This window comes from Herpailurus yagouaroundi, unplaced genomic scaffold (assembly GCF_014898765.1).
Source record: "Herpailurus yagouaroundi ecotype Mexico unplaced genomic scaffold, PumYag 197, whole genome shotgun sequence".
In the NCBI taxonomy this organism is placed as follows: domain Eukaryota; kingdom Metazoa; phylum Chordata; class Mammalia; order Carnivora; family Felidae; genus Herpailurus; species Herpailurus yagouaroundi.
Genome location: NW_024412428.1, coordinates 27550749 through 27574064, shown reverse-complemented (window position 1 = coordinate 27574064; position 23316 = coordinate 27550749). Strand labels below are relative to the sequence as shown.

The 23316-nt window shown below is 43.5% G+C and overlaps 1 protein-coding gene across 1 annotated transcript in view; it reads left to right on the top strand.

Moving 5' to 3' along the window:
• Positions 1 to 16184, top strand: part of TNFSF11 (TNF superfamily member 11) — a 32638-nt gene extending 16454 nt beyond the window's left edge. The window contains exons 3-5 of the mRNA XM_040448531.1: positions 10476 to 10521; positions 10602 to 10700; positions 14649 to 16184. Coding sequence (XP_040304465.1) covers positions 10476 to 10521; positions 10602 to 10700; positions 14649 to 15070 — 567 coding nt within the window. The 3' untranslated portion in view covers positions 15071 to 16184. The remainder of the gene's footprint in view (positions 1 to 10475; positions 10522 to 10601; positions 10701 to 14648) is intronic.
• The last annotated feature ends 7132 nt before the right edge of the window (positions 16185 to 23316 follow it).

Sequence of the window (23316 nt, the reverse complement as noted above, 5' to 3'; positions counted from 1 at the left end):
TGGAACTCTTCCTCTCAGTGTCTGTACCTGCTTCTTATCTCATCGAACCCTTTCACAGTGAAGGACCAGACCATCATCTCCATCACCCCAACCCCAAGCCAGAAGATGGTCTTACACTCTCCATTACCAACTCTTCGTCTCGCCCCCGTCCTGTGGGTTCTGCCTCCTTACAAAACCTTCAGTGACTTCTCTCCACCCAGTCACTGTTGTTGTCACCTTAACCCCTGTGTCGCTGTCATTGTTTCTTGCCTGGGTCACTGCAAGTGGCCACCCCATCCTGTAGTCCTACAGGACCCCTGAAACCAACAGGATAAAGTCTGAGCTGCTGGACACATAACACAAACTCTTTTATGTTCTGGAAACCTCATTCTCACCCCTGCCTCTCCAGCCTCATTATCTTGTATGCCGTCCCATCACTCTGTGCTCAGCCTGTGCTCAGAGGCCCCGCCACAGTAAAATGCTAGAAGCTCCCTAACCTAGCTGTGCCCTTCCCCACTCTACTTCCCTGCTGTGATCCAAGGCAAGTGAGGGCACAGATGGTATCTCTCCCAGAAACACAGCATCCTCAGCACCGCACGGGATGCCTGGCCCCTAGCGGCCATCAATAAACTTTGTGGAACGGATGGATGGATGAATGAAAGATGGGTGTTTGCGCCTAGTCTTTCACATGCTATTCCAGGCCTTTCTCGTGTAGTTAGTTCTCTGATTGTCTTTCAAATTTCAGCACAGTCCTTACTTGCTAAAGCAGGCCCCTACTGATGCCCGCCTGCCCACCTTTGGGTTAGGAGCTTCTCCTGTGCTCGCCCAGGGCCTCGTTATTCACCCCTGTCATTCAGTACATCCATTGCAGGAGAATGGCGTGAACTTTCCAAGGATGGGGCTGTGTGATGTTTAGTTTCCCTCCCCGGTGACAGGCACACAGTAGGTGCCACAGTAGGTGCCCAGTGGAAGGAAGAACCAGTGTAATGAACAAGTGAGCGAGCGCTGCTCATCCCTGCTCTTAGTGTCATCACATGGCTAGTTGTTTGATATTGCCAGAAGCTGGCCACATTACGCATGCTCAGGAAGACTCGCAAAGGGCCGGGAGTCACTCCCGAGCCTGACGCTTATCCTGCATCTTGCAGAGAGGAGTTTCGACCTTTGGGGCGTGAACACGTTAAAGGACCTTGAGGCTGGAGGACCTTGACTGGCCACCCCGCCCCTTCCTCCCTGGCCTTATTTGTCCGCAGTGGCTGGCCCGGGACCTCTGTGCCCCTCGGAGTCACATTCCTAGCCGTCCGATACTTTGGGGAGGGTCTGTGTGGGTTCGCCTTCTTCCGAGGACACGAGGCTCAGTGAATGTCAAAGCTCTGCCAGTGTTAAGGTGGCATTATTGTTTCCAGTGGCAGAGGAAAGCGGAGACATGGTAAATAGCAGGGTTGGCCCAAGACGCTACACAGCAGTTCCTCTGCCAGGCCCTTCGATTAAACGTTGTAAACGAGTACCATAGTGCAAGACATTTTGAAATTGGGCTCTTTATGAAGACTAATATTGCTGTCATAAGGCAACTTTATGAAAACCCTAGGGGACCTTTAACTGTAGCAGAAGCTTCCTCATTTAAGCCATGAAGGTTAAACAATAAAAACTAATTTTCTATTCCCAGCATAGCCAGTGCGCTGCCAGGAAAGCATCACTCTCTTTTAGGAAAACAAGGGCACGCTCTTCGCCAGCCCTTTGGTGGGGAGAGAGCATTATCTGTGTGCAAAGATGTGTCTTTTCCAATCAGCAGATTTCTTTCGGGAGAAACAAGCCCCCGCTGACTGCCCTCGGTGGGAGGAGGAGACCAGCCTACGTCTTGGTAAAGTTCTTCGCTGAGAATTTCCAGAGGTGGTCACGGGGACGGCGGTGGCTGATTTAGTTAGGAGGCAAACAAATGAGGCGGTTAAGAGGTGGGGTGCCGGGGCTGTGGGCTGTGGATAGAATCCGTGTTGAGTAAACTTTGGCCCTGGGTGAATTTTGTAAATATTAAGTTTTGTAAATATAAATTTTTTGTAAATATTAAATTTTGTAAATATAAAAAATTTGTAAATATTAAGAAATAAGTAATCTGGGGGATCAAAGTGTAGAATTACAAGTACATCAGAGACGGCCCTTCCTTTCAGGATTGGTGACCCCAACGCCCCGTGTACCTGCCCCCCTCACCGGTCCTCCTCCCCCTGTCCCCAGTGGGGATGGTCAAGAGCTGTCCTTCCCCCTCCCCCGTGCTCCTCTCCCATTGTCCTGGGACCTGAAGGGTGAGGAACGCGGGCTGTGCCGTACCTTTCATAACATGTATTTAGGCAACATTCAAGGGATCCTGCTCTTAAAGCTCTTTGCTTCGAGGCTATCTTTGGACTGTTGTTACCACTGACAGCTCAAAGGAACTAAGGGCCCCCCCGCTCCATCCAGGTGCATATAATGTGTTCCCCTCATATCCTGTGGATTAGAAGGTCGGTGTGAGCTTTGGGGGGGGGGGGAAGCAAGAGGCTGAGACACCCGTACTAATTCTGTCTCTTTAGCTGGTGCACAACAGCTGGGTATTCTTTCTGTACCTTGTAAACCAAGAATACATGGACGATAAAACCCTTACAGATAAAGAGCTGTTGATAAGACCGTGAGCCGTGTCTCTCTGGGAGAGCCCTTGGAGACAAGGTCTGTATGGAAGGGAGGGCAGGATGCTCGCGGTGGAGACGGATTGGAAGTAGTTCTGCATGGCTGGCACCAGTGGTGTCCCGAGTGGCCTCAAAGGTGGGGTCTGGGGGCCCCGGGGAGGAGTAGCAAGAGAGCGCAGAGCGGTCACCAGGACATCGTACGGGACCTTGTAAGCCCAGGTGAGGCCTGTGGGCCTGCCCCCGACGTCCTTGCGCAGCACCCGGGAGGATGTTCAGAGAGGGAACATACTCCTCCGTGTACTTTAGGATTGCTCCAGCAGCAGAGATCAGTTGGAGGAAAGCAAGAGCCTGGCAGAGAGGTAGGAGGCTGTTCTCCTAATCCTGATGAGAAAGGAGGAAAGCTTGAAGGAAGGCAGTTGTACTTGGTGGCACCAAGGGGATGGATCTCTGAGCGCTTCACGAGGCGAGGCGGAAGTCTGCAGGACTTCTCGGCAGGAATAGGAAACCTATTCGTTTTCAGAAACAACCCATGTGTGGTATTCATGTGCTAACTCGGCTGATGAATACACCATTCTTGTAACTAGGTTGGAGAAGAATTACATGAAGGGTATCATTAAGATGTTAAAACGAACGCATTACATATGTTAACAAGTGTATGAACCGTGTATTATATCTGGCAAACGGGGTGTTAAATCCTTGTTCAACCAACCAGATGTCCCTGCAGCTGCTGCTGGTACTGCAGAGGGAGGCAGCCACCTGAGACCCCAGCTACGAGCTGGTGCCAGTGGTTTCCGAGGCATCTGGCCGTACAAATTGCTTCTTCTGTGCTCTGACTGACAGGCACCACACGGATCACACAATTCACAGCACAATGCACAGGTGGGATTTTTCAGTCCGAGAAGCCCAGCCTCCAGCAACTTGACCTTTTCCGGGAATCGTTAAAGCTAGGAATGTCCTCCGGTGGGAGCTGAAATCTACTTGTATCATTTTGTAAGATAATAAAACACTGCAATCAAGCAAATAAGACCAACTTGATAACATTCACTGTCGGATCGGAATGTTCTCAAAGTCTTGTTTGGGGCAGTCGTCCAACTGAGTTTTCAAAGGCGGGCTGAACATTTGCTGTAAATGTTTAAATTACCTGGAGCAAAATCCTCCTAACTACCCAAAGGAGTTGAAAATACTCATAGGTATTTGTATTTATTCTTATGGAGTGTAATCTCTCCTAAGTGGCTTTGACTGTCAAGATCGAGCCAGTTCTGGGATGTCTCCCACCTCCCCAGGTTTGGCGAAAGACCCTAAAATACATTAGAAGATGTCTGAAAGAGCCTGTTGCATCAGATTGAAGACACGGTCCGTACTCTTCAAATTTACCCTGCCACACTCTGGGTTGGGTGCTTCTTGGCTCTTGAGCTCGGGAGAAGCTGAAAAGAAGCAATCCTAGAGACCACAGTTACACAATCACATCAATCCTTTGTGCGCTTTCTTTCCTGGAGGAGAAATTGTGAAATCACAACATTTCTCTATGAGTGAAATAAAAGTCGAAATTAAAAAAAATTTTTTTTTTGTATCGGTTGTTTTCCTGTCTGTTCAGACGTACTCCGACAGCAAAGATGAAACTGAGTTTTGCAGTCTAAATAGGAAAATACCACAATGAGAAGATTAAAACATGTTGTGAAATCTCCTCATCTCTATTGTTTTTAGACTTTGGAGCGGGGGCGACAGCAATTTCAAATCTGCAGAGCCTGGCTGCGGCATCCCAGGCTTGTCAATGCGGGACGGCGGCCGCTAGGTGGCAGTATGTCAGAGGCTTTCTTTCGTCCCTGACTTGGCTGCAATTTCTTTGGCTGCCTACCAGCAGTCCTGCTTTCCTTCTTGTCCTGTTTTGAAGGGTTAAATGAAGCTATCATAATTTAGGTCCAAATTACGCTTATCTAAAAATGCATAATTTTGCTGGAAAGCCTACTTGTTACAGCGTGACCTTAAAATAAATTCATTCATTCATGTGAGTTTTCTTGGTAGCTTATAGGTAATGATCCTAGTTGTCATGGATGGTTGATAGAAACCACGGGGCCATTCTTTCTGTCCCTGGCACGTAATAGATGCTAAACACGCTGTCTTCTGAGAAGGCAGATCGCTGGTCTTCCTGGGAGAGCAGACGGTGGCTTCTCTCTTGTGGCTCTTAGCAAAGACCTGAGACCTTAGGAGGACCCTCTGCCTGACTTCCTCACCTTGGAAACTTCCTGCTTCCTGCTGGGAGGTATGTCAACTACCTGTACTTCTTTATGGTCCACTATGCACTGGATGTTTGTCCAGAGAGTGCGTTTTTGTTTTGTTTTTTTTTTTTTAACTTACAGCTGGCTTTAAAGTAGGATAAATCACACACAACATTCTAAAAAAGATCTCTTTCATCTGAATAATTTGTTCAGAGGGAAGGAGATGGGATATCCTTTGTACTGTTTTCCCCGGATTAAATGATCAGAACTTTCTGAATTCAAAGAAACCAGAAGCGATGTCTGAGTGATAAGGTTTGGGAATAAAGAACTGCACGTTTTAAGATACTCTAATTAGTGCAACAGCAGTAGAGGACGAAAGTGGGTGAAAATAAATGTAAATGCACTGCTTAGACAACAAATGGAATTGTCAGTTGGGCTGGAGTACCAGTGCTCCTTTAGAAGGTTTCCTGTAATCTTGAAAATTAAAAATATTAGGGGGCATTCAAGAAAGGTCCGTGGTCGGTATATACGTAGCAAAGTATCCGATCCTTGAGAAAACTGACAAAGCCGAGTGGCTCCTACTGTGTGGAGTGGGCTTGACAGTGTTCCATCCGGAGACACGGTGCCCCTCATGCCCAAGGTCTGCAGGCTGTAGTTTGGGCGGTTGACCAGCCAAGCCCTGAACATGGCTCAGCCCGGTCTCAGACAGTGATTTTCTGAAGACCCTGGGAATTCCAAGACCATATTTCCTGATGTCAAGACTCCTTTTTTGGGACGCCTGGGTGGCTCAGTCGGTTATAAGCCTCTGACTCTTGATTTCAGCTCAGGTCATGATCGGGTTCGTGAGTTCGAGCCCCATGTCAGGCTCAGCACTGTGTGGGATTCTCTCTCTCCATCTCTCTCTCTCTCTCTCTCTCAACAATAAATAAATAAAAACTTAAAAACAAAGGCAGCTTTCTGTCAGGTTTTCCAGGTTGCTGGCAGGTACTAGGCACCAGATCCCCAGGGAAGGGAAACCTCCTTTTAGAATTTCTACTTCAGGGAGGAAAACACCCTCTAAGGATTTCTTGACAGGTGTAGTCAGTCCCTCTACCCACTTAGGTTCTCCAGTTGGGACTTCATAAATTAGACTGATGAAAGAAAGATTAATAAGAGAAGAGCATACACATTTATTGAATATAGACTTCATAAAGAAATGAAGACCTGAAGAAATGGTTAACCTGATTTTTAAAAATTTTTTTTTAATGTATATTTATTTTTGAGAGAGAGAGACAGCGCATGAGCAGGGGAGGGGCAGAGAGAGAGGGAGACACAGAATCAGAAGCACGCTCCAGGTTCTGAGCTGTCAGCATAGAGCCTGACATGGGGCTCGAACTCACAGAGGGCAAGATCATGACCTGAGCCGAAGTCGGACGCTCAACCGACTGAGCTACCCAGGTGCCCCTAACCTGATTGGTTTTTATACCAGGTTTGGTGAAGTGGGAAAATGTGATAGGGCAAAGGGTCTGAGCTAAGTAAACTGAGGAGGCCCATTCCCTCAGATTCTTCTTGGCGTCCTTCCATCTTGGAGATAAGGATGCTCCTTTCCGCCAGTTATGAGGACAGCACTCTCTCATGATGGTCTTATGACCTGCTTCAGAGAAGAAGGACAAGGTCAGGGAGTCCTTACTGCACCTGCCATTTCTCAAATTCCTTCCGCTAAAAATATTCACTATGCCAAGACATCATATTTTGGGGTAGCAGGTTCTGAACCTCATCACCAGCCCACGAAACTTTTCTGCCAGCTTTCAGGTGTGTATTTGAGGATTCCATCTTGTAAAGGGAGGTGGGCATAGAGCTCTAAAAGAGAAGTCAGAAGGCAGAGGTTCTAGTCCCAGCCTTAATTAGGGCAGTCCTTATTCTCTTTCAGCCTCCATTTCTCAGTCTGAAAAATCAGGTTAGTGATAATTACCCAGCCTCTGATTCTAATAAGAATCAAGGGGCGCCTGGGTGGCGCAGTCGGTTAAGCGTCCGACTTCAGCCAGGTCACGATCTCGCGGTCCGGGAGTTCGAGCCCTGCGTCGGGCTCTGGGCTGACGGCTCAGAGCCTGGAGCCTGTTTCCGATTCTGTGTCTCTCTCTCTCTGCCCCTCCCCCATTCATGCTCTGTCTCTCTCTGTCCCAAAAATAAATAAACGTTGAAAATTGATTAAAAAAAGAATCAAATACGACAATACAAGGGAAACTACTTTGTTGGCTACAAATGTAAGGGGTAATTTAATTTTCAGTATGAATATGCAGGATATATGTAAGTTGTGAGAATATAATTAATCTGTGACCAGAGAAGATGTCACCAAACAACCATTCACGGGAGCACTTAATTAGTAATAATGTTTGTCAGCGCCTGCCCTATGTTAGAATCACCTGGAGGGGCCCCTGGGTGGCTCAGTTGGTTTAGTGTCGGACTTCAGCTCAGGTCATGATCTTGCGGTTGGTGAGTTCGAGCCCCCGTCAGCTCAGAGCCTGCTTTGGATCTTCCGTCCCCCTCAGTTTGCCCCTCCCCTGCTTGCACTCGCTCAAAAATAAATAAACATGAAAAAACTCACTTAGATTCTTTTTAAAAATACCAAGTCAGTATCAGACTAGTTACATTAGACTGGCTGGAGTTGGGGCCTGGGTACCCTAAAGGAGTAGTCTGAGAAGAATGTTCTTCATGGTTGACATCCATGCACATAAATAACACTCATGTTAGAGTCCAAAAAATCGGGAGTGAGGTAAAGATACATATATATATATATATATATATATATATATATATAATACACATGAATATATATATATATAAAGCTATAAAGATATATGCTTGTATAAAGATATACTGTGTGTACAAATGTATAAGCTTTAGCTTTTACACACATCATGTACTCCCTTTTCACATGGAGACTTCCCTTGTAGGGCTTCTGAGAGGAACTGCAAGTCTTGAGTACCTAAAAACAAATATAACATGAAAGCAGCATGGCCTGATGGGTCTCTAGCTAGAGTTTTAATTCGTCCTGGGTCATGACACGTTAGGGTTTTTTTTTAAATTTTTTGTTTTGGCTTTTTTGGTATTTGGCTTTTTTTTTTTTTTTTTTTTTTTAAGCAGTCATTGAAAGTGCTTCTGACTGGTGCTGGTTATTGAATTTTCTTGTAATGAAAAGTTTCTGTCACGGTTCTGACCTAGAAGTCACTGATTGAATGGGCAGTTTTTTCCCAGGTGGGAGAGAACAACCTTTCCTGCCCATTTCATCACTGGCTTTAGTCTGCTGCTTCTTTGCCTGGGTCTGAAGCTTCAAACGTATTTCAGATTTGCCCATCTCTGAAATCTTTTGGGATGTCAGAGGGAATGTTGTTCTCAAATTGAGGCCTTAGGCCTGGAGCACCAGTGCACCTGTTAGAAATGCAAATTCTCAGGTCCCACCCAAGACCTTACTGGGTCAGACACTGTGTTTCAACACGCCCTCTGGGAGACTGTGATGCACGCTCAAGCCCAAGAGCTACTGAGCTGGCATATAGGTAATCTCCATGCTTTTCTCCATAAGATGTGTGTTTTTCTCCATAGAAAAGCACGGACCAGACATTTGTGGACACACTCAATTTTGCTTCCTTTCTCCCTCCTCCCTCTCCCCTCTGAGGATGAGGCAGGTCAGGGCTAGAGGGAAAATGAAAGTAGCTTTAAATTTCTGTTGCTCTGTCATCAAGGTTCCTATTCCAATCTTTTAAGAGATAGTAATCAGGTAAAGACACATTGCATATACATATGTATAAAGATATTCACAATCTATAAAGACATATTATACTATAAATGTATAAATATATGGGAGGAGCACTGGGTGTGGTATGGAAACCAATTTGACAATAAATTTAAGAATAAAATAAAATATAAAAAATATATATATACAATGTACAAGTATATATATCTCCATTATAAATGTGTGAATATGTAAAATGTATAAAGATGCATTGTGTGTATATGTATATGTATATATATATGCATATATATGCATAAAAATATACACAATGTATAAAGGTACATTTTGTATATATAAATCTCTGTTGTAAATACAGGGGAGACTAAATACAGGAAATTCCAGAAATCAGAGTACCATTGGGAATCAAAAGGTCACAAGAAGAGACTTGGGTGATTGGAGGTCAGCAGGGGAGAAAAATAAATCTTGGATGGAGTGGGAAGAAGAAGGTCTGGTAAGGGCCATTGCACAGCTCAAAAGGGGCTGCCACAATTTGCTTAGTACTTCCTGCAAACCATGCTCCCAGAGCTTTGTAGTGCATGTTCTGGGTCAAGGCACGGGGAGAATGTAGCCCTGGATGAGCAACCATGGTTCCTTGTAAAAGTCAGACTGACTTCTTTAGGTAACAGAAAACAGTTGTGCTATTTTCTCCAAGGGTCTTTAAAAGTATAGATTCTTATCTCTCTTGGGAGTCCTGAGGGCAGAGAGACAATTCAGTGTTATCTTATCTCTAGAACCCTTCCAACTGTTAACAGTTGAAGTTACAGTTTGCCTTTGTCTGTCTATCTATCTATCATCTATCTATCTATCACCTATCTCAAAGCCCTTCTCTCCAGACACTCAAAGAACTTAAGCTATATGGCTAATGTTTTAAACATCATGGGATGGGGCAGGGGGCTGAGGAGAAGGTTACCATGGATGGTCATCCCAGTAACAGAGGAATTAGGCATCTCTCCAGAGTGTTTCTAGTATCTAGGTATTTGAATTACCAGAGACACTCTGCTACATGCATTATGTCATTTAATCTTAACACCCACCTCATGATAGAGGAGGTGCTATGAATGTCCTTAGTATAAGTAGGTGGCTGATAAGGGATTTGAATTGAAGTTAAACCTGAGGTTTTACCTACTCCACCTTACTATTTAACGGTAGCTGAGGTCTTGATTCAGGTGGGCATGTAGTTGGATGCTTCATTCTCAGGGCTCAAATTGAGTTATGCCATTACCTACGCTCGTTATATACTTGTGCTCTTTCTTTTTCTGGTTTGTTTCTAAACCTCTTTGTGGCAGTATTTAAACTTAACTATTGATCCTCCAAAAGCTCTTAGACTTCCATATAGTACTTTAAATGCACCGTGATATTTTTAAATAAAAAATTAATCATTGGGAGCTGGGCATTATTCTCTTTGCTGTGGGCCAAGCTTCAGTGTCATAACAGGAATTCACTGATGAAATAGATATAAAAAGAGCCTCCCTAAAGATTTAAGAGGGTTATATATTCTGTGGTAATTGTTTTTTTCCTGGGTAACTTCATCTTCATTTGTGTACCTGCTACAAATTCTTAATTATGTTTAATTATTCCAGGTTTTATAATTTACAATGTCTTTTATTTCCTCTTATCGTCCAAAGTATTTTATTAGATGGCACGTGTGTGGTCTATTTTTTAAGCATACAGACATAATTCTTAGGGATGAAATTCTCTTGATAGCTACCTAGAACACCAAAGAATTTCACTGCCTATATATGTCTGGCATAGTTTGAAGGAAAGAAAATTAATTTATTGTATTTCCAACAGTACTGAATTCTTACTGATTGATGGAAAGAGTGAATATACAAGTAAGATTTTTTTTTCTTTTTATTGCAGGAATTACAACATCTAGTTAGATCACAACACATCAGAGCAGAGAAAGGTAAGCACAGATCTACATGAATATTTGAAATCATATAGGGCCAGAACTCTTTGGGCTAACGTGGTTTCTCTCATCTCCAGCTATGATGGAAGGTTCGTGGCTAGAACTGGCCAGGAGGGGCAAGCCTGATACCCAGCCTTTTGCTCATCTCACTATTAATGCCACTGACATCCCCTCAGGTAAGTTCCGTTAGCATCCAGCCTGAAAAAGATTTCAAAAGTCCTTTATCAGGCCCATTTGAATACTCAAAAGTATTATTGTCCTGTTACTAAAGTTTGAGAGCCCTTAACTTCTAGATCAGAAGAAAGATCATTTGGCGTTCGGTTGATAATCTCTATTGTAGAAATAGTTACTCTCAACTCTGCCAGAATGGATGTCCTCGCTTCAATTTTAGATCATCAGAATGGGTGCCTATTTTTAATGACTGCCAGTTGAGGTTGCACGATGGGAAGGACAGTCTCTTGTTACGTTCATCTGTATTTACCCAAACCAAAGTTGATACATCCCCATTGCCAACCCATGAAGTTCATGGATGTATCTCTTGCAGAGTTCCAGGTAGTGGCTTGACAGTGTAATATTTAAGAGGCAGTAGCCCCCTAGAAAAGGAAACCTATTCCTCCTTCTCCAAGGGCTTATCGCTTTCTCTGGGCAAGAATTTAGCTCAATGCACTGGAAAGCTGATTATCTTTTAGAAATGAAGAAACTCAGAGCTCTGTGCCTCTATCTACTTTAATGCCCCTGCTGTTCCATCATGTAATCCCCACTGGCCACTCTACTTGGGATAGATGAACATCAAAAAGGTTACAAAGAGGATTATGATAGGGCGTCAGTTGACATTACCATCATCATCATCATGACCTTTGTCCAACGTACTCTATGTACCAGGCATCTCACTGAATTCATTATCTCCAATCCTTGCTACAAGCACGCAAGGTGAGTGATTGTCATTCATTTCGCAGACAAGGAAACTGAGGTCCGTGAGGTACATCTGCCCAGGTCACGGTGGTGACAAGACTGGAAGTTGAACTCCACTCTAGTTCGTTCCCAAGTCCACAGTTTTTACACTACAGTCTATCATATTAGGACCCTGTGGCCAGTTGGCTTTGTCAGAGAGAAGTAAATTCAGAGCTCTTATGTTCTTATTTTCCTGTAAGAAATAGATGAATGTGGTTTTAATAGCAGGGGCTCTGAAGTCTGACAGCCGGGGTGTGAGGCCCACTGTACCTCATTGGCTGTATGACCTCATGCAAATTATTGGAATAATTTGTGTATCAGCTTCTTCAGGGGATGGTGATCACATCCACCTCGTGGGGTGGCTGTGGAGACTGAATGAGGCGATGTCGGAGCATGCTCTTACAGAAGCTGGCATACAGTAAGCACTCCATGAAAGCAAGTTGTTATTATTATTTGAGTTTAATTAAATAATTATCCATATTCCACTTTGTTCTAAAAAATCATTTAAGGCTCATTTTTCTTGGAGTTAAAAAAAAATATCCAAGTTTTGGTAATGATTTTGCAGCCACTATCATAGCATGGGCCGCAGAGAGATGTTTCCCGACTGTAGACATAGAAGCTGAGAAGCCAACTCTTTGGTTTGTAGCACATTTTCCTAAACTATCCGTCCTGTCCCAGGTACCTGCTTCATAAACAAATGTTCTCTCTGTGCATGTGTGTGTGCCTCACACTGACGCTACACGAATTTTCTGAGTGACAACTATTTTGCATATTAGCAAATGCAATCAAATTAATACTGACGTCTCAGCTGTGTGTGCTATGAATGTACTCTGCATTTATCTTTCCGGTTCATTTTAAACGGCATATGATAAATATTGCATTGCTCTGTGTGCCAAAGTCTGTTTGGCAATAGCAAGCGTGTTTTCGTTCTCTTCAGGCACCTAGCATCAAATCATTGCCAAAAAACAAGGCAAAACTCCTAGTTATTTTCCGACGGTTATTGAGTTTGTGACTGAGTGAAATGCAGTAGTGTATGCTTCTGTTTAAGAAAATAGCATTTGCTTCTCTGGCTGAGCCAACAGCTCCTTGAGTCCATTTATCTCCTGGTTTGGGCCAGTACTGGTCTTCAGAGAAAGGGGGCTTTAACTTGGCGTGCTCATTTTTGGCCTCTGTTTTCTGTTTATTTAAACATAAGAAAAAACCGAGAATCTGCCTTATATTGATTGCTAGCTTATGGGTTTTTTCAAAGCTGCTTGAATAAATGCACTGGGAAGTATTTGGGGAGGCCGGACGACATGGCTTTCTTAAGGGGGCTGCTCAGGCTAAATATTTGGAGAAGCCTCTTGTCCCGCACGTACTGGCACTGACCACGGGGGATGAGGGGCTGGGGTGAAAGGTCGTCAGCATGCCTCATCAGTCATGGAAACCCAGGCTTGTCACGCGAGGTCCCTCAACCTGATCACAGGATAGTTTTCTCTTCCTGTCTCCTGCCCTTCTCTGTTCTTGAGTCCTCCTTCGCATTCATGCTGACGGCTGTCCTCCCTTTCTTCTCTGCATGCTGTGTGCATTCCATTCTTTGCACCAACAGTTTTCCTTGCTGACCACAAGCCCATCCACCTCTGATTGGATTCTCCCTGTCCGCTGGTGCCTTCGTCCCCTCGGTGGGCCGAGTGCTTCTGATCACCGTTAATTTCTGCAGCTTTCACTTGGCAGTTAGATGCTTTAACTGAACTTCAACCAAGTGTCACGCGATATGCAGCAATGAAACTACTCTATTTTCTATTTTATTTTACTTGCTTGTTTCTCATTTTCTCCACTAGTAGTGCTAAATGCCGTGAGGTCATAGTGCTTGATAAAGTTCTTTATTATGGGCAGAGTGTCTCCATAGAAGACCCCACACAGATATTTATTGAATGACTGATCAACTAATGGATTGGTGAATGGATGAGTGGATGAATAAAAAGAGAGGTGGTTAGTGGGGAATATGGACATTCCTTCCAATGGACTGGCTAACAGTGGGAGTGATATGTGGTCAAGGCTCCTGTCTTTTCTCCCCTCTCGGTTTCCTATTCCTTTCTTGTCTTTCCAGACTATATGTCTGAGCCCTTGGTCTAATACTAGCTAATTCTCCCACTGAGAGAGTAGACTTTACCTTTCTGCTTCTCTCTGTTAAGAGTCATCATAGGAGATAAACTATAAGACAAGTCATTAATTGAGAAAAAGACTGAACACAGAGTAGAGTAAGAAGAGGGAAACATGGGATAATTTCAGATGGGAAACTTCTTGAATTTTGTTTACTTTGTCGATGGTTTAGGTGGCTGTTTACCAGCCTGGAGGAATTATTTTACTACTGTTTGTGAGTCTTGCAGTCTTGTCTTGATTCACTGGGGGCCATGGGATGATACGGACATTTGAAATGATAGTTACATTTGGGGTGATATTTACATTCCGGATGCTATAATCTGGGATGACCTGAGGCGGGACCTCCAATGAAAAAGAAAAAAGTGCTACTGTGGGTCCTAGAGGCCGCAGTGCCTCTAATGGCTTCTCAGGCTCACTCTAGCACCCTCCTGTGGATAAGGTGTGGAGTTCAGGAAATATACTATTCTTGGACAGGGATTGGAACCATTGGAGTCAAGCAGAGTCTGGAAATTCTCTTCCTATACTTGTCTCTTGCTTTCCTGTATCAACTGCCTTTGGCTTATTCTCTGTCTTCAGCCTTAAATGATCTTTCTGATTCTGTTGGCTGACTCCTGTACCTATTTTAAGTTCTCAGACTCAGTTGCAATTCAACAAAGTCATTCTTGATTCTTCTGGGAGGAACCAAACTCTCTTTCTTTTGAATTCCCATGGCAATTATCTGTCTGCACCTTGGCTCTCAGGGCATATGCCTTGCTTCTTATCTGAATACACCACACCTATCGGTCATGTCCTGTAGTCCCCTTCAGGGAAGGAAAACTGGGTTTTTGTCTTTGTACTCTCTCAGATGTCTAGCAGAGAGCGCTAAGCACATCTTAATGTTTCTCTGCCCTTTTCGAAAGTAAATTCTGACGAGGTATTCTCCGATTGGAACCATGACTATTATGCTGTTTTTCTCCAACCTCATAGAATCGTGAGGATGTCCTTCTCCTCAGAGGGACAGATTTTAAATCATGTGCCTTTCCTCCCCTCAGGTTCCCACAAAGTGAGCCTGTCCTCCTGGTACCATGACCGAGGTTGGGCCAAGATCTCCAACATGACTTTCAGCAATGGAAAACTAATAGTTAACCAAGATGGCTTTTATTTCCTGTATGCCAACATTTGCTTTCGACATCATGAAACTTCAGGAGACCTCGCCACAGAGTATCTTCAGCTGATGGTGTATGTCACTAAAACCAGCATCAAAATCCCGAGCTCTCATACCCTGATGAAAGGAGGTAGCACCAAATACTGGTCAGGGAATTCTGAATTCCATTTTTATTCCATAAATGTTGGAGGATTTTTTAAGCTACGGTCTGGTGAGGAAATAAGCATCGAGGTATCCAACCCTTCACTACTGGATCCAGATCAAGATGCAACATACTTTGGGGCTTTTAAAGTTCTAGATATAGATTGAGCCCCATTTTTTGGAGCGTTATTATGTATTTCCTAGGAGGTATGGAAAATTTTTTGTAAACAAGCCAAGAAGGATGTATATAGATGTGAGACTACTAAGGGGTATGACCCATAATGGTACAAGAAGACTCTTTCCATGCTTTTGACTATAGAGAGCACATGTATTTACAGCCAATGGGAGATGTTGGCTTAGGTTGTTACAGTCCGAGGGCTTTCTGACATAAAGGTTTTTAAATTTTGTAACGAATTCCTAGAATTAGGCCATAGGAGCAATTATGGTTGCCTTCATGCGGACTACGGGAGGGGTTAATTCTCTGGATCTGGCCTGTGGTTATGCGCCACGGTGCCACTCAAGTGGAGAGGGTGTCCTCTCATTGCAAATGGATGATCACCAGAAGGGTTAAGTTCTTTTGAATTGTTACATCATGCTGGAACCTGCAGATAAATACTTTTTCTAATGAGGAGAGAAAATATATGTATTTTTATATGATATCTAAAGTTATATTTCAGATGTAATGTTTTCTGTGCAAAGTATTGTAAATTATATTTGTGCCATAGTATTTGATTCAAAATATTTAAAAAATGTCTTGCTGTTGACATATTTAATGTTTTAAATGTACAGACATATTTAACTGGTGCACTTTGTAAATCCCCTGGGGAAAACTTGTAGCTAAGGGGGAAAAAAAATGTGGTTTTTTTGCTACTATCAACTGTATCATATTTCTTTATTCTTTTTAACTTAGTAGATTTTTCAGGCTTGTCAAGTCTGCGCAAAAAAATTAAAATGGATGCCTTGAATAATAAGCAGGATGTTGGCCACCAGGTGCCTTTCAAATTTAGAAGCTAATTGACTTTAGAAAGCTGACATTGCCAAAAAGTATACATAATGGGCTACTGGAATCTGTCAGGAGTATTTATATAATTATTGAACAGGTGTTTTTTCTACAAGTGCTGCAAATTGTAAATTTTGTGGGGTTTTTTTAATGGAAAAGTTATCAGTGGCTTATCAGCAAAAAATCCCTTTTTAATATAGGAGATGATATTTTATATTGTACAGTAAAAACATTGCCTTTGAATGTTCATTTTTTTGGTACAAAAATAAATTTATAAGAGGACCTGCCTTGTGATACTGTGCCTCTCTTTTCCGTCTGTCTTGCTCTGTGATTCCATTCTCTCCAATATGGTATTGTGGCTTCCATCTTTCCAAAGGTTACCAGGAGAAATGCAGATTTAATTAAAAATTAAGAATGGATTTAATTGAATTAGTGAACCTCAGAATTTGAAAAATAATTTATAAGGGATTTGTATGCAAGAACGTAGCCAGATCAAAAATAGAGGCTTCGTCGCTCAAAAAAGAACAGTTTGTGTCATGCTATGTCACGAGAAGAAAATGATATTGTGCACAAGTTCCTAATGCCCTGCAGGACAACCATTTGACCTGGAGGGGCCCCTGAACATTTTATGGCTTACCATGGTGAGGAAACATTAGCGATGGACTAGATCCTCGACCTCATGGAAATTTATGTGGGGAGCTGTCCCAACTCTGCTGGTTACTCACTTGAAAGAGATGTAAGAAAACAAGCAACTTAGGAAGGCACAGGAAACCATAATATAAGGCACTTGACATTCGCGGATAAATGTTTCTTGATGGTTGTGAAGAATGGAAAGAGGAAAGAAATAGCAGATGCTAAAGAAGAAATTGTACATTGAAAACAGCAAAGCTATGATTGTAGCACTCAATCATTGTCCAAAATACACCTGTTGTTTTAAACCTATCAGTAAATCTGAAGTAGATTGGCACAAAATATGATTTCAGTGATGCATATCCCAATCGCTGAGCCTTGCTTTAAGGAAAAATGATGTGCAATCGGAATTTCTCCACTCTCCACGGACACAGAATGTTGTTACATAAAGAACCTAATTAGCTGCCCTGGCTCCTATGATGTGGTTCTGTCATTTGCACAGGTGAATAACGTTCATTTGTTCCACATTATTTACGGAGCACTAACTATGTGCTAGGCACTGTATCAGGCACTGAGGATTCTACAGCATTCTTCCCGCCCTTGAGAAGTTTCCCTTCTAGTGGGGAGGAGCCTCATAAGAGTGTGGGAGGTGAGCTCCAGGGCATGGACCTGTAGAGCACGCTGTGGTATCAGAGAAATGGCCATTGAACCCAATCCTGGGAATCACAGAAGTTACAGAAATTAAATTGGGCTGGATAGTATGTGGGCTGAAAGCTTCCGAAAGTGAATATAGAGTAGGATATCCATTACTATTTTTAATTTAGAGGCAACTGACGTGCAATCTCTCAAAGATGAGCTAAACCCCAAAGTCTAGGGTTGGAAAGAACCCAGGATCTTGTGCGACAATACATGGTGGCACCAGCCAGACTGGGGAACTAACATGGCGGATGGTCTGCAATACTAAGGGAGATCCTTTATAGAAAACCTCGAAAATTCAGCCTGACTGTAACATTGAACTTGCATATGTTAACAACCTGGTAGGGATTGTTAGAGCTCTGCTGGAATGAACCTATGACTTAATGAAATGTTGGTGTAGACTGGCCTGTGCCTTGAAGGAGTAAGCTGTAACAAGGGGCTGTGCCAAGGGTGTGGAGGTTTAGAAAAGGCTTCTCCTCTTTTCTAGTGATGCTCCAGGCTTTCTGGGATCTGAAATGCAGGACTCAATACCCGACTTCCCCTCACACACTATTTTACTGCTGTACCGTCTTCTCACTCACCCCTTTTCCCATTTCCATCCTTCTTACGTGTTTTCATCTTTTTCTTTTCGCCTCGAATCCCCGGCCCTTGCCTCAGAGGAACGTTCCGTTTCTCTAGTGGCCCTCGAGGAATAAGGAGGCTGCCGCATCTGACCGAGATGGAAGCAGAGCCTGTCAACACTCAGCAGCGACGAAGTGAATGCGCTGAGGACTGACAAAATCATGTCAGGAAACCAACACACACACCGGATGCTCTGGCAAGTGGGATGGCGTGCTCGTTGCAAATATCCCACGTCAATCATCTTTCTAACACATGCCAAATCTGAAGGAAGGAACGCATGCGAATTTTAAAGGCGTCTGTCTTTGTGAGTCGGCTTCTCCAAAGCCACTAGACTCGCGCACACTTGCGTCTTTCCAAAACACTACGTGTGAGGCAGCTCCTGTTCCGTGAAGCTGCTTTCCTCACTCCCCTCCCGCTTCCTTTTGGCTCCTGCATTTCCATTAGGCCCGCCTAGAAAAGTATCCAGGGAAGACGGCCCATTCCCAGTGACTCAGGGGGAAACCTGAGCACCTCAAGCCTCATCCTGTCTCTCTGGGTCTACTTGTTGATTTGGGGTTACACTGGTACACTGTGGGGGGACACAGCTCTGACTCAACCTGCCGTTCCACATTTAGTCTGTAGGGTCATTCGGGGCAGGCCAAGCATGTGTCAGCCTCACTTTTGGCTTCGCTAATCGATGCTCTGGCTTCTCTGCTATGAAACTGAAATACGTTTCCCAGAAGCTGCATTTATAAATGCTAATTAGTTATTGATTCACATTATGATGATTTAGCCTTGTGTCACTTCTTACAATAAAAAATTTGTACACAGCGAGTGCTAGACTTTAGCTATGAAACAGAAATCTATCCTTCTGATTAGTAACACTTTGATGATACTTCTACTCTCGTAATTTAAAAATTCTATTTCCTAATCATTTACCCGCCTCCCCTCCCCTCTCCTTTGCTGACAGATTTTCTTTACAGGAGCCGGTCAGCGTCTTGACCAGTACTCCAGCTATTAGTAGCGACAGCCTCTGTGATCTTATCAGATGAGGACCAGTTATAATGTTATTCATATTGCAACTGGCTTTCAGTGTTTATAGAGAAATCCTGTAGAATCTTCTGTTTTGAAAACTGAAAGAGGTGTCCTTTCCTTTGGGCAAAGGAATGAGCTAGTAGTTACTTACTCCATTAGTAGCATCCAGAACTAAGAACCTGAGGATCAGGGCCGGCTTCAGAGACAGTAATTTCCCCTGAAAAAATTGATAGTTTAAACTCTCTTATGAGGGCCTTAAAATCATGGTATGTCACTCTCTTGGGCAAAGCCTACTTTTTTCCTCTTTCTGTGGATTCTGCAGAAGCTTCGTTTTCTCAAAGGCCTGAACTTAATAATCTTATGTTGGTGGAATGGAAGTTCCTCATGAAATGTACACATCTTTTGGAAGAAAGATTGCAAATTGGGTGTCGGCCGGACCCAGGATTGGAATCTACCCTCTGCTGCCTGATAACCTCAGGCAGGTGGCTACCATTTGGATTTCAGTTTTTTACCTTGTGAAGTAGGAGTCAACCTACCTGTGTTGACAAGTTGTGAGGATTGGCACATGCGAGGGGCTCAACAAATAGGGGCCACCAGTATTGTCTTCCCACCCCATTTGCTACACACTTAGTCCCCAGAGTCAAGCACATTGAAAAAAAATTTTTTTAACGTTAATTTATTTTTGAGAGAGAGAGAGACAGAGACAGAGCATGAGTTGGGGAGGGGCAGAGAGAGAGAGGGAGACACAGAATCTGAAGCAAGTTCCAGGTTCTGAGCTGTCAGCACATAGCCCCACGTGGGGCCTGAACCCACGAACCGGGAGATCATGACCTTAGTTGAAGTCAGACACTTAACCAACTGAGCCACCGTGGCACCCCCCAAGCACATATGTTATCTTTTTTGTCTAGCTGCCATGCATGGCCATATGGAGCAAAGCCCTGCACAATGCATTATAAGCGACACTAGGATAGGTATGAAATTAATTTTCTAGGGCTGCAATAGGTAACAACTGCACAACCCGAGTGGCTTAAAACAACAGAAATTTGTTCTCTCACAGTTCTGGAGGCTGAATATCTGCAATCAAGGTGTTGGTAAGGCCATGCTCACTCGGAAGGTTTTAGGGAAGAATACTTCCTTAGGATTCTGGTGGGTTCGGCAGTCCCGTTCCTTGACTTGTAGATGCATTGCTTCAATCTCTGCTTCTATTGTCACATGGATCTTCTTCTTGTGTATCTCTCAACCATCCTTTCTTCATTAGGACACCAGTCATTGGATTTAGTTCCTACCCTAACACAGCATGACCTCATCTCACCTTGATTACTTTGCAAATACCGTATTTCCAGATAAGGTCACATTCACAGATTCTGGGTGGATGTGAATTTTTAGGTAAAACTATTCAACCCAATACAGCTATACACAGAGTTCAGGAAGGAAATAAACATCTAAAAACCAAACCATAACTAAACTAGAATTAATTAATGCCACAATAGAAGCATGAGCAATGGTGCTGTTGAATAAACCTAACACAGTGAGGGTTTGTTTCACTGAAATATGAATGAATTCATATTTGAATCCAATTAAGAATGCTGTGTTTGTGTTGGCTGTTTACTTTCATGAGACTATACTGGGATTAGGACACGCTGTTATGCGCCCTCTTATACCTTCCCTCCTTGTGAGGTCTCTCCCTCTCTGCTTCCCACCCCACCCCAGAGCATTGTGGCTCTGCTGATGGCCACCACCAGGATTTGTATGTGCTGCTTCTTTCTAACGGCAAATGTGATTTTGCTCAAGGATGAGGAGTTAAAAGGAACCAATTTGAAAGAATTCATCTCCATAATAGACAGGGAACCAGATGGAGAAAATGTTACTTACCCAAAGTTCCAGAGCTCAGAGGAAGGCAGCCAAGCTTGATGGAGCTTTGCCCGTGGAGGTGTTCAAGGCTGGCATTTAGCAAGAGCTCCGCCTGCACGCCAGGGGGTGGGTGATGGCAGGAAGGGCAGGGGTTGAGAGATCAGTACCATACCTGTGATGTTGAAATCTTGGGTAAAGTAACCAGCATCTTCCTAAGTTTGTTTTTATTGTAGGGTGCCTGGGTGGTTCAGTTGGTTAATCATCTGATTCTTGATCACAGCTCAGGTCTTGATGTCAGGGTTCTGAGTTCAAGCCCTGTGTTGGGCTCCATGTGTGGAGCCTACAAAATTAAAGTTTTTATTGCATTTCTGGTGGGAGTTGTGGACATCTGTCATTGGATTTAGGGCCCCCCTGGATAATAGAAAAAGATTTCCTCTCAGGGTCCCTAGGTGGCTCAGCTGGTTGAGCATCTGACTTTGGCTCAGGTCATGATCTCGCGGTTCATGGGTTCGAGCCCTGCCTCTGGCTCTGTCCTGACAGCTCAGAGCCTGGATCCTGCTTCGGATTCTGTGTCTCCCTCTCTTTCTGCACCTCCCCTGCTCACACTCTGTCTCTTTCTCTCTCTCTTTCTCTCTCTCTCTCTCAAAAATGAATACATATTAAAAAAAAATTTTTTTAAAGAGGAAGATTTCCTCTCAAGATCCTTAATTGTACCTGCAATGAGCCATTTCCTAAATAAAGTATTATCCACAGGTACTAGGTTTAGAATGTAGACATATCTTTTTGAGGCCACCATTCAACCTACTATGCTTTCCAAATCACAATTATTAATGGGGCCAGTCACCCTGATATCCTTCTCCTTGTGGTTATGGCTTTCACGGAGGGACAAGGAAACCATCAGAAGAGGCTGGGGCCGGGAAAACAACTCATAAGTAAAATACTGAATGATACAAAAATCCCCAGATCTGCAAAATTCTGAAAATGTGAATGCATGAGACAGATCCCAGAGGGGATAGACATGTATGAGAATGTTATTGTGTTAGGGAAATGGGATTATAGATGTTTTCTTCTTTCCAAAATCTCCCTGACTATTGTTACGCTGCCATTGAATTCAATAATAAAGAGCATTAAAACTAATGTTTTCAACAAAGAAACGATATGGTAGCTTTTGGTGCTAAATCAATCTAGGGCCCCACAATGTGAGACCTGCTTGTTTTTTAAATAGGATGCCCTGGAGGCCTGGGGAGACTGCATCAGCTGGAAAGGCTGGCGTTTTGAACAGGAAGAAGTAACTTCGCCCCCAGGTGTTGCCTTTCACCCTTCCCAGCCTTGAACTTAGACGTTCAGAATTAGGGGCTACAACCTTGCAGAAAGCAGATTTCACATCCAATACTCCCTCCTTCCCTCCTAATACTTGGCTTCTTCACCACTCTCCCTGATTCTAGAAGGACAAGATGAGGAAGCCGGACAGTTTCAAAGGAGCATGTTTTCCTGAACGCCTTAAACCCAAGAGGTTCCAAGTTAATTTTTTAAAGATAACTTGACAACTTGTTCACTTTGTTTTCTGCCCTCAACGGGGGAGTAAACTTGACAGACAGAGACAAGTTAATTGAAATGTTCCCTTGGTGTGCAAACTGCTTGGGTAAAGATGATATCCTTTGTGGCATGGCTGTTTAATAAGGTTTTTGTTTGTTTTTTGTTTTTCATCTGAATTGTCAAAAGGAACTCAAAGCTGAACATTTTTGTTTCTGATATAAGGGTTGGTGATAAAGCTTTTCCTTTAGAATAGAAACTTTATTGTTTCAAAACCTAGTAAATTCCTTTTTGTCGTTGTTGTTAATGCTTATTTATTTATTTATTTTTGAGAGAGAGAGGGATGGACAGAGAGAGGGTGACAGAGAATCCCCAGTGGGCTCCACGCGGATGATGCAGGGCTTGAACTCATGAATTATGAGGTCATGACCTGAGCAGAAATCCAGAGTCAGATCGAGCCATCCAGGTTCCCCCAAAGCCAGGAATTCCTATTTAATCCTCAGATATTGGCCCATAGAAGTTCAACTATGCAGGTTACAATGTCAAAAGCATCTCCTCGACTAAAAAGTGGGGTAGGCTTCTGGCTAAAGGGAGGAACACAAACCTTTTTTTAAAGCCATATATGACATAATCTTGTTTTTATAGGGAACCTACAGAGATCTGTGGCATCACTGATGTGCCTGGAAGGAATGCGTCATTGAATACTCTGGGTTCTAGAATGTAGGCCCCAAACCACAAGGCATAGGCCAATTTACCCCACTTTAAATGAATATTTAAAAATATGTGTTCACAATTTGTTTAGGAGAGGAGATTGATGTATGTGAATGGGCAGAGGAGACTGCTTGTGGCAGCATTAAGCCTCCTTTGGACTGCCCTGAACAGTAATGATCTGGTCCAAACTTGCATATCACACTCAGTAAAATGATTCTTCAAGTTCATCAGAACCCCACCCCCACCCCCAAATAGTTGATCACCTCCCTTTTTTTGGAAGAATATGCTTCTTGGGAGCCTGACCCCTATGGATGGCCCCAGGGGCCAAAATGAGTTCCTTCCTGGCATATAGAAAAGT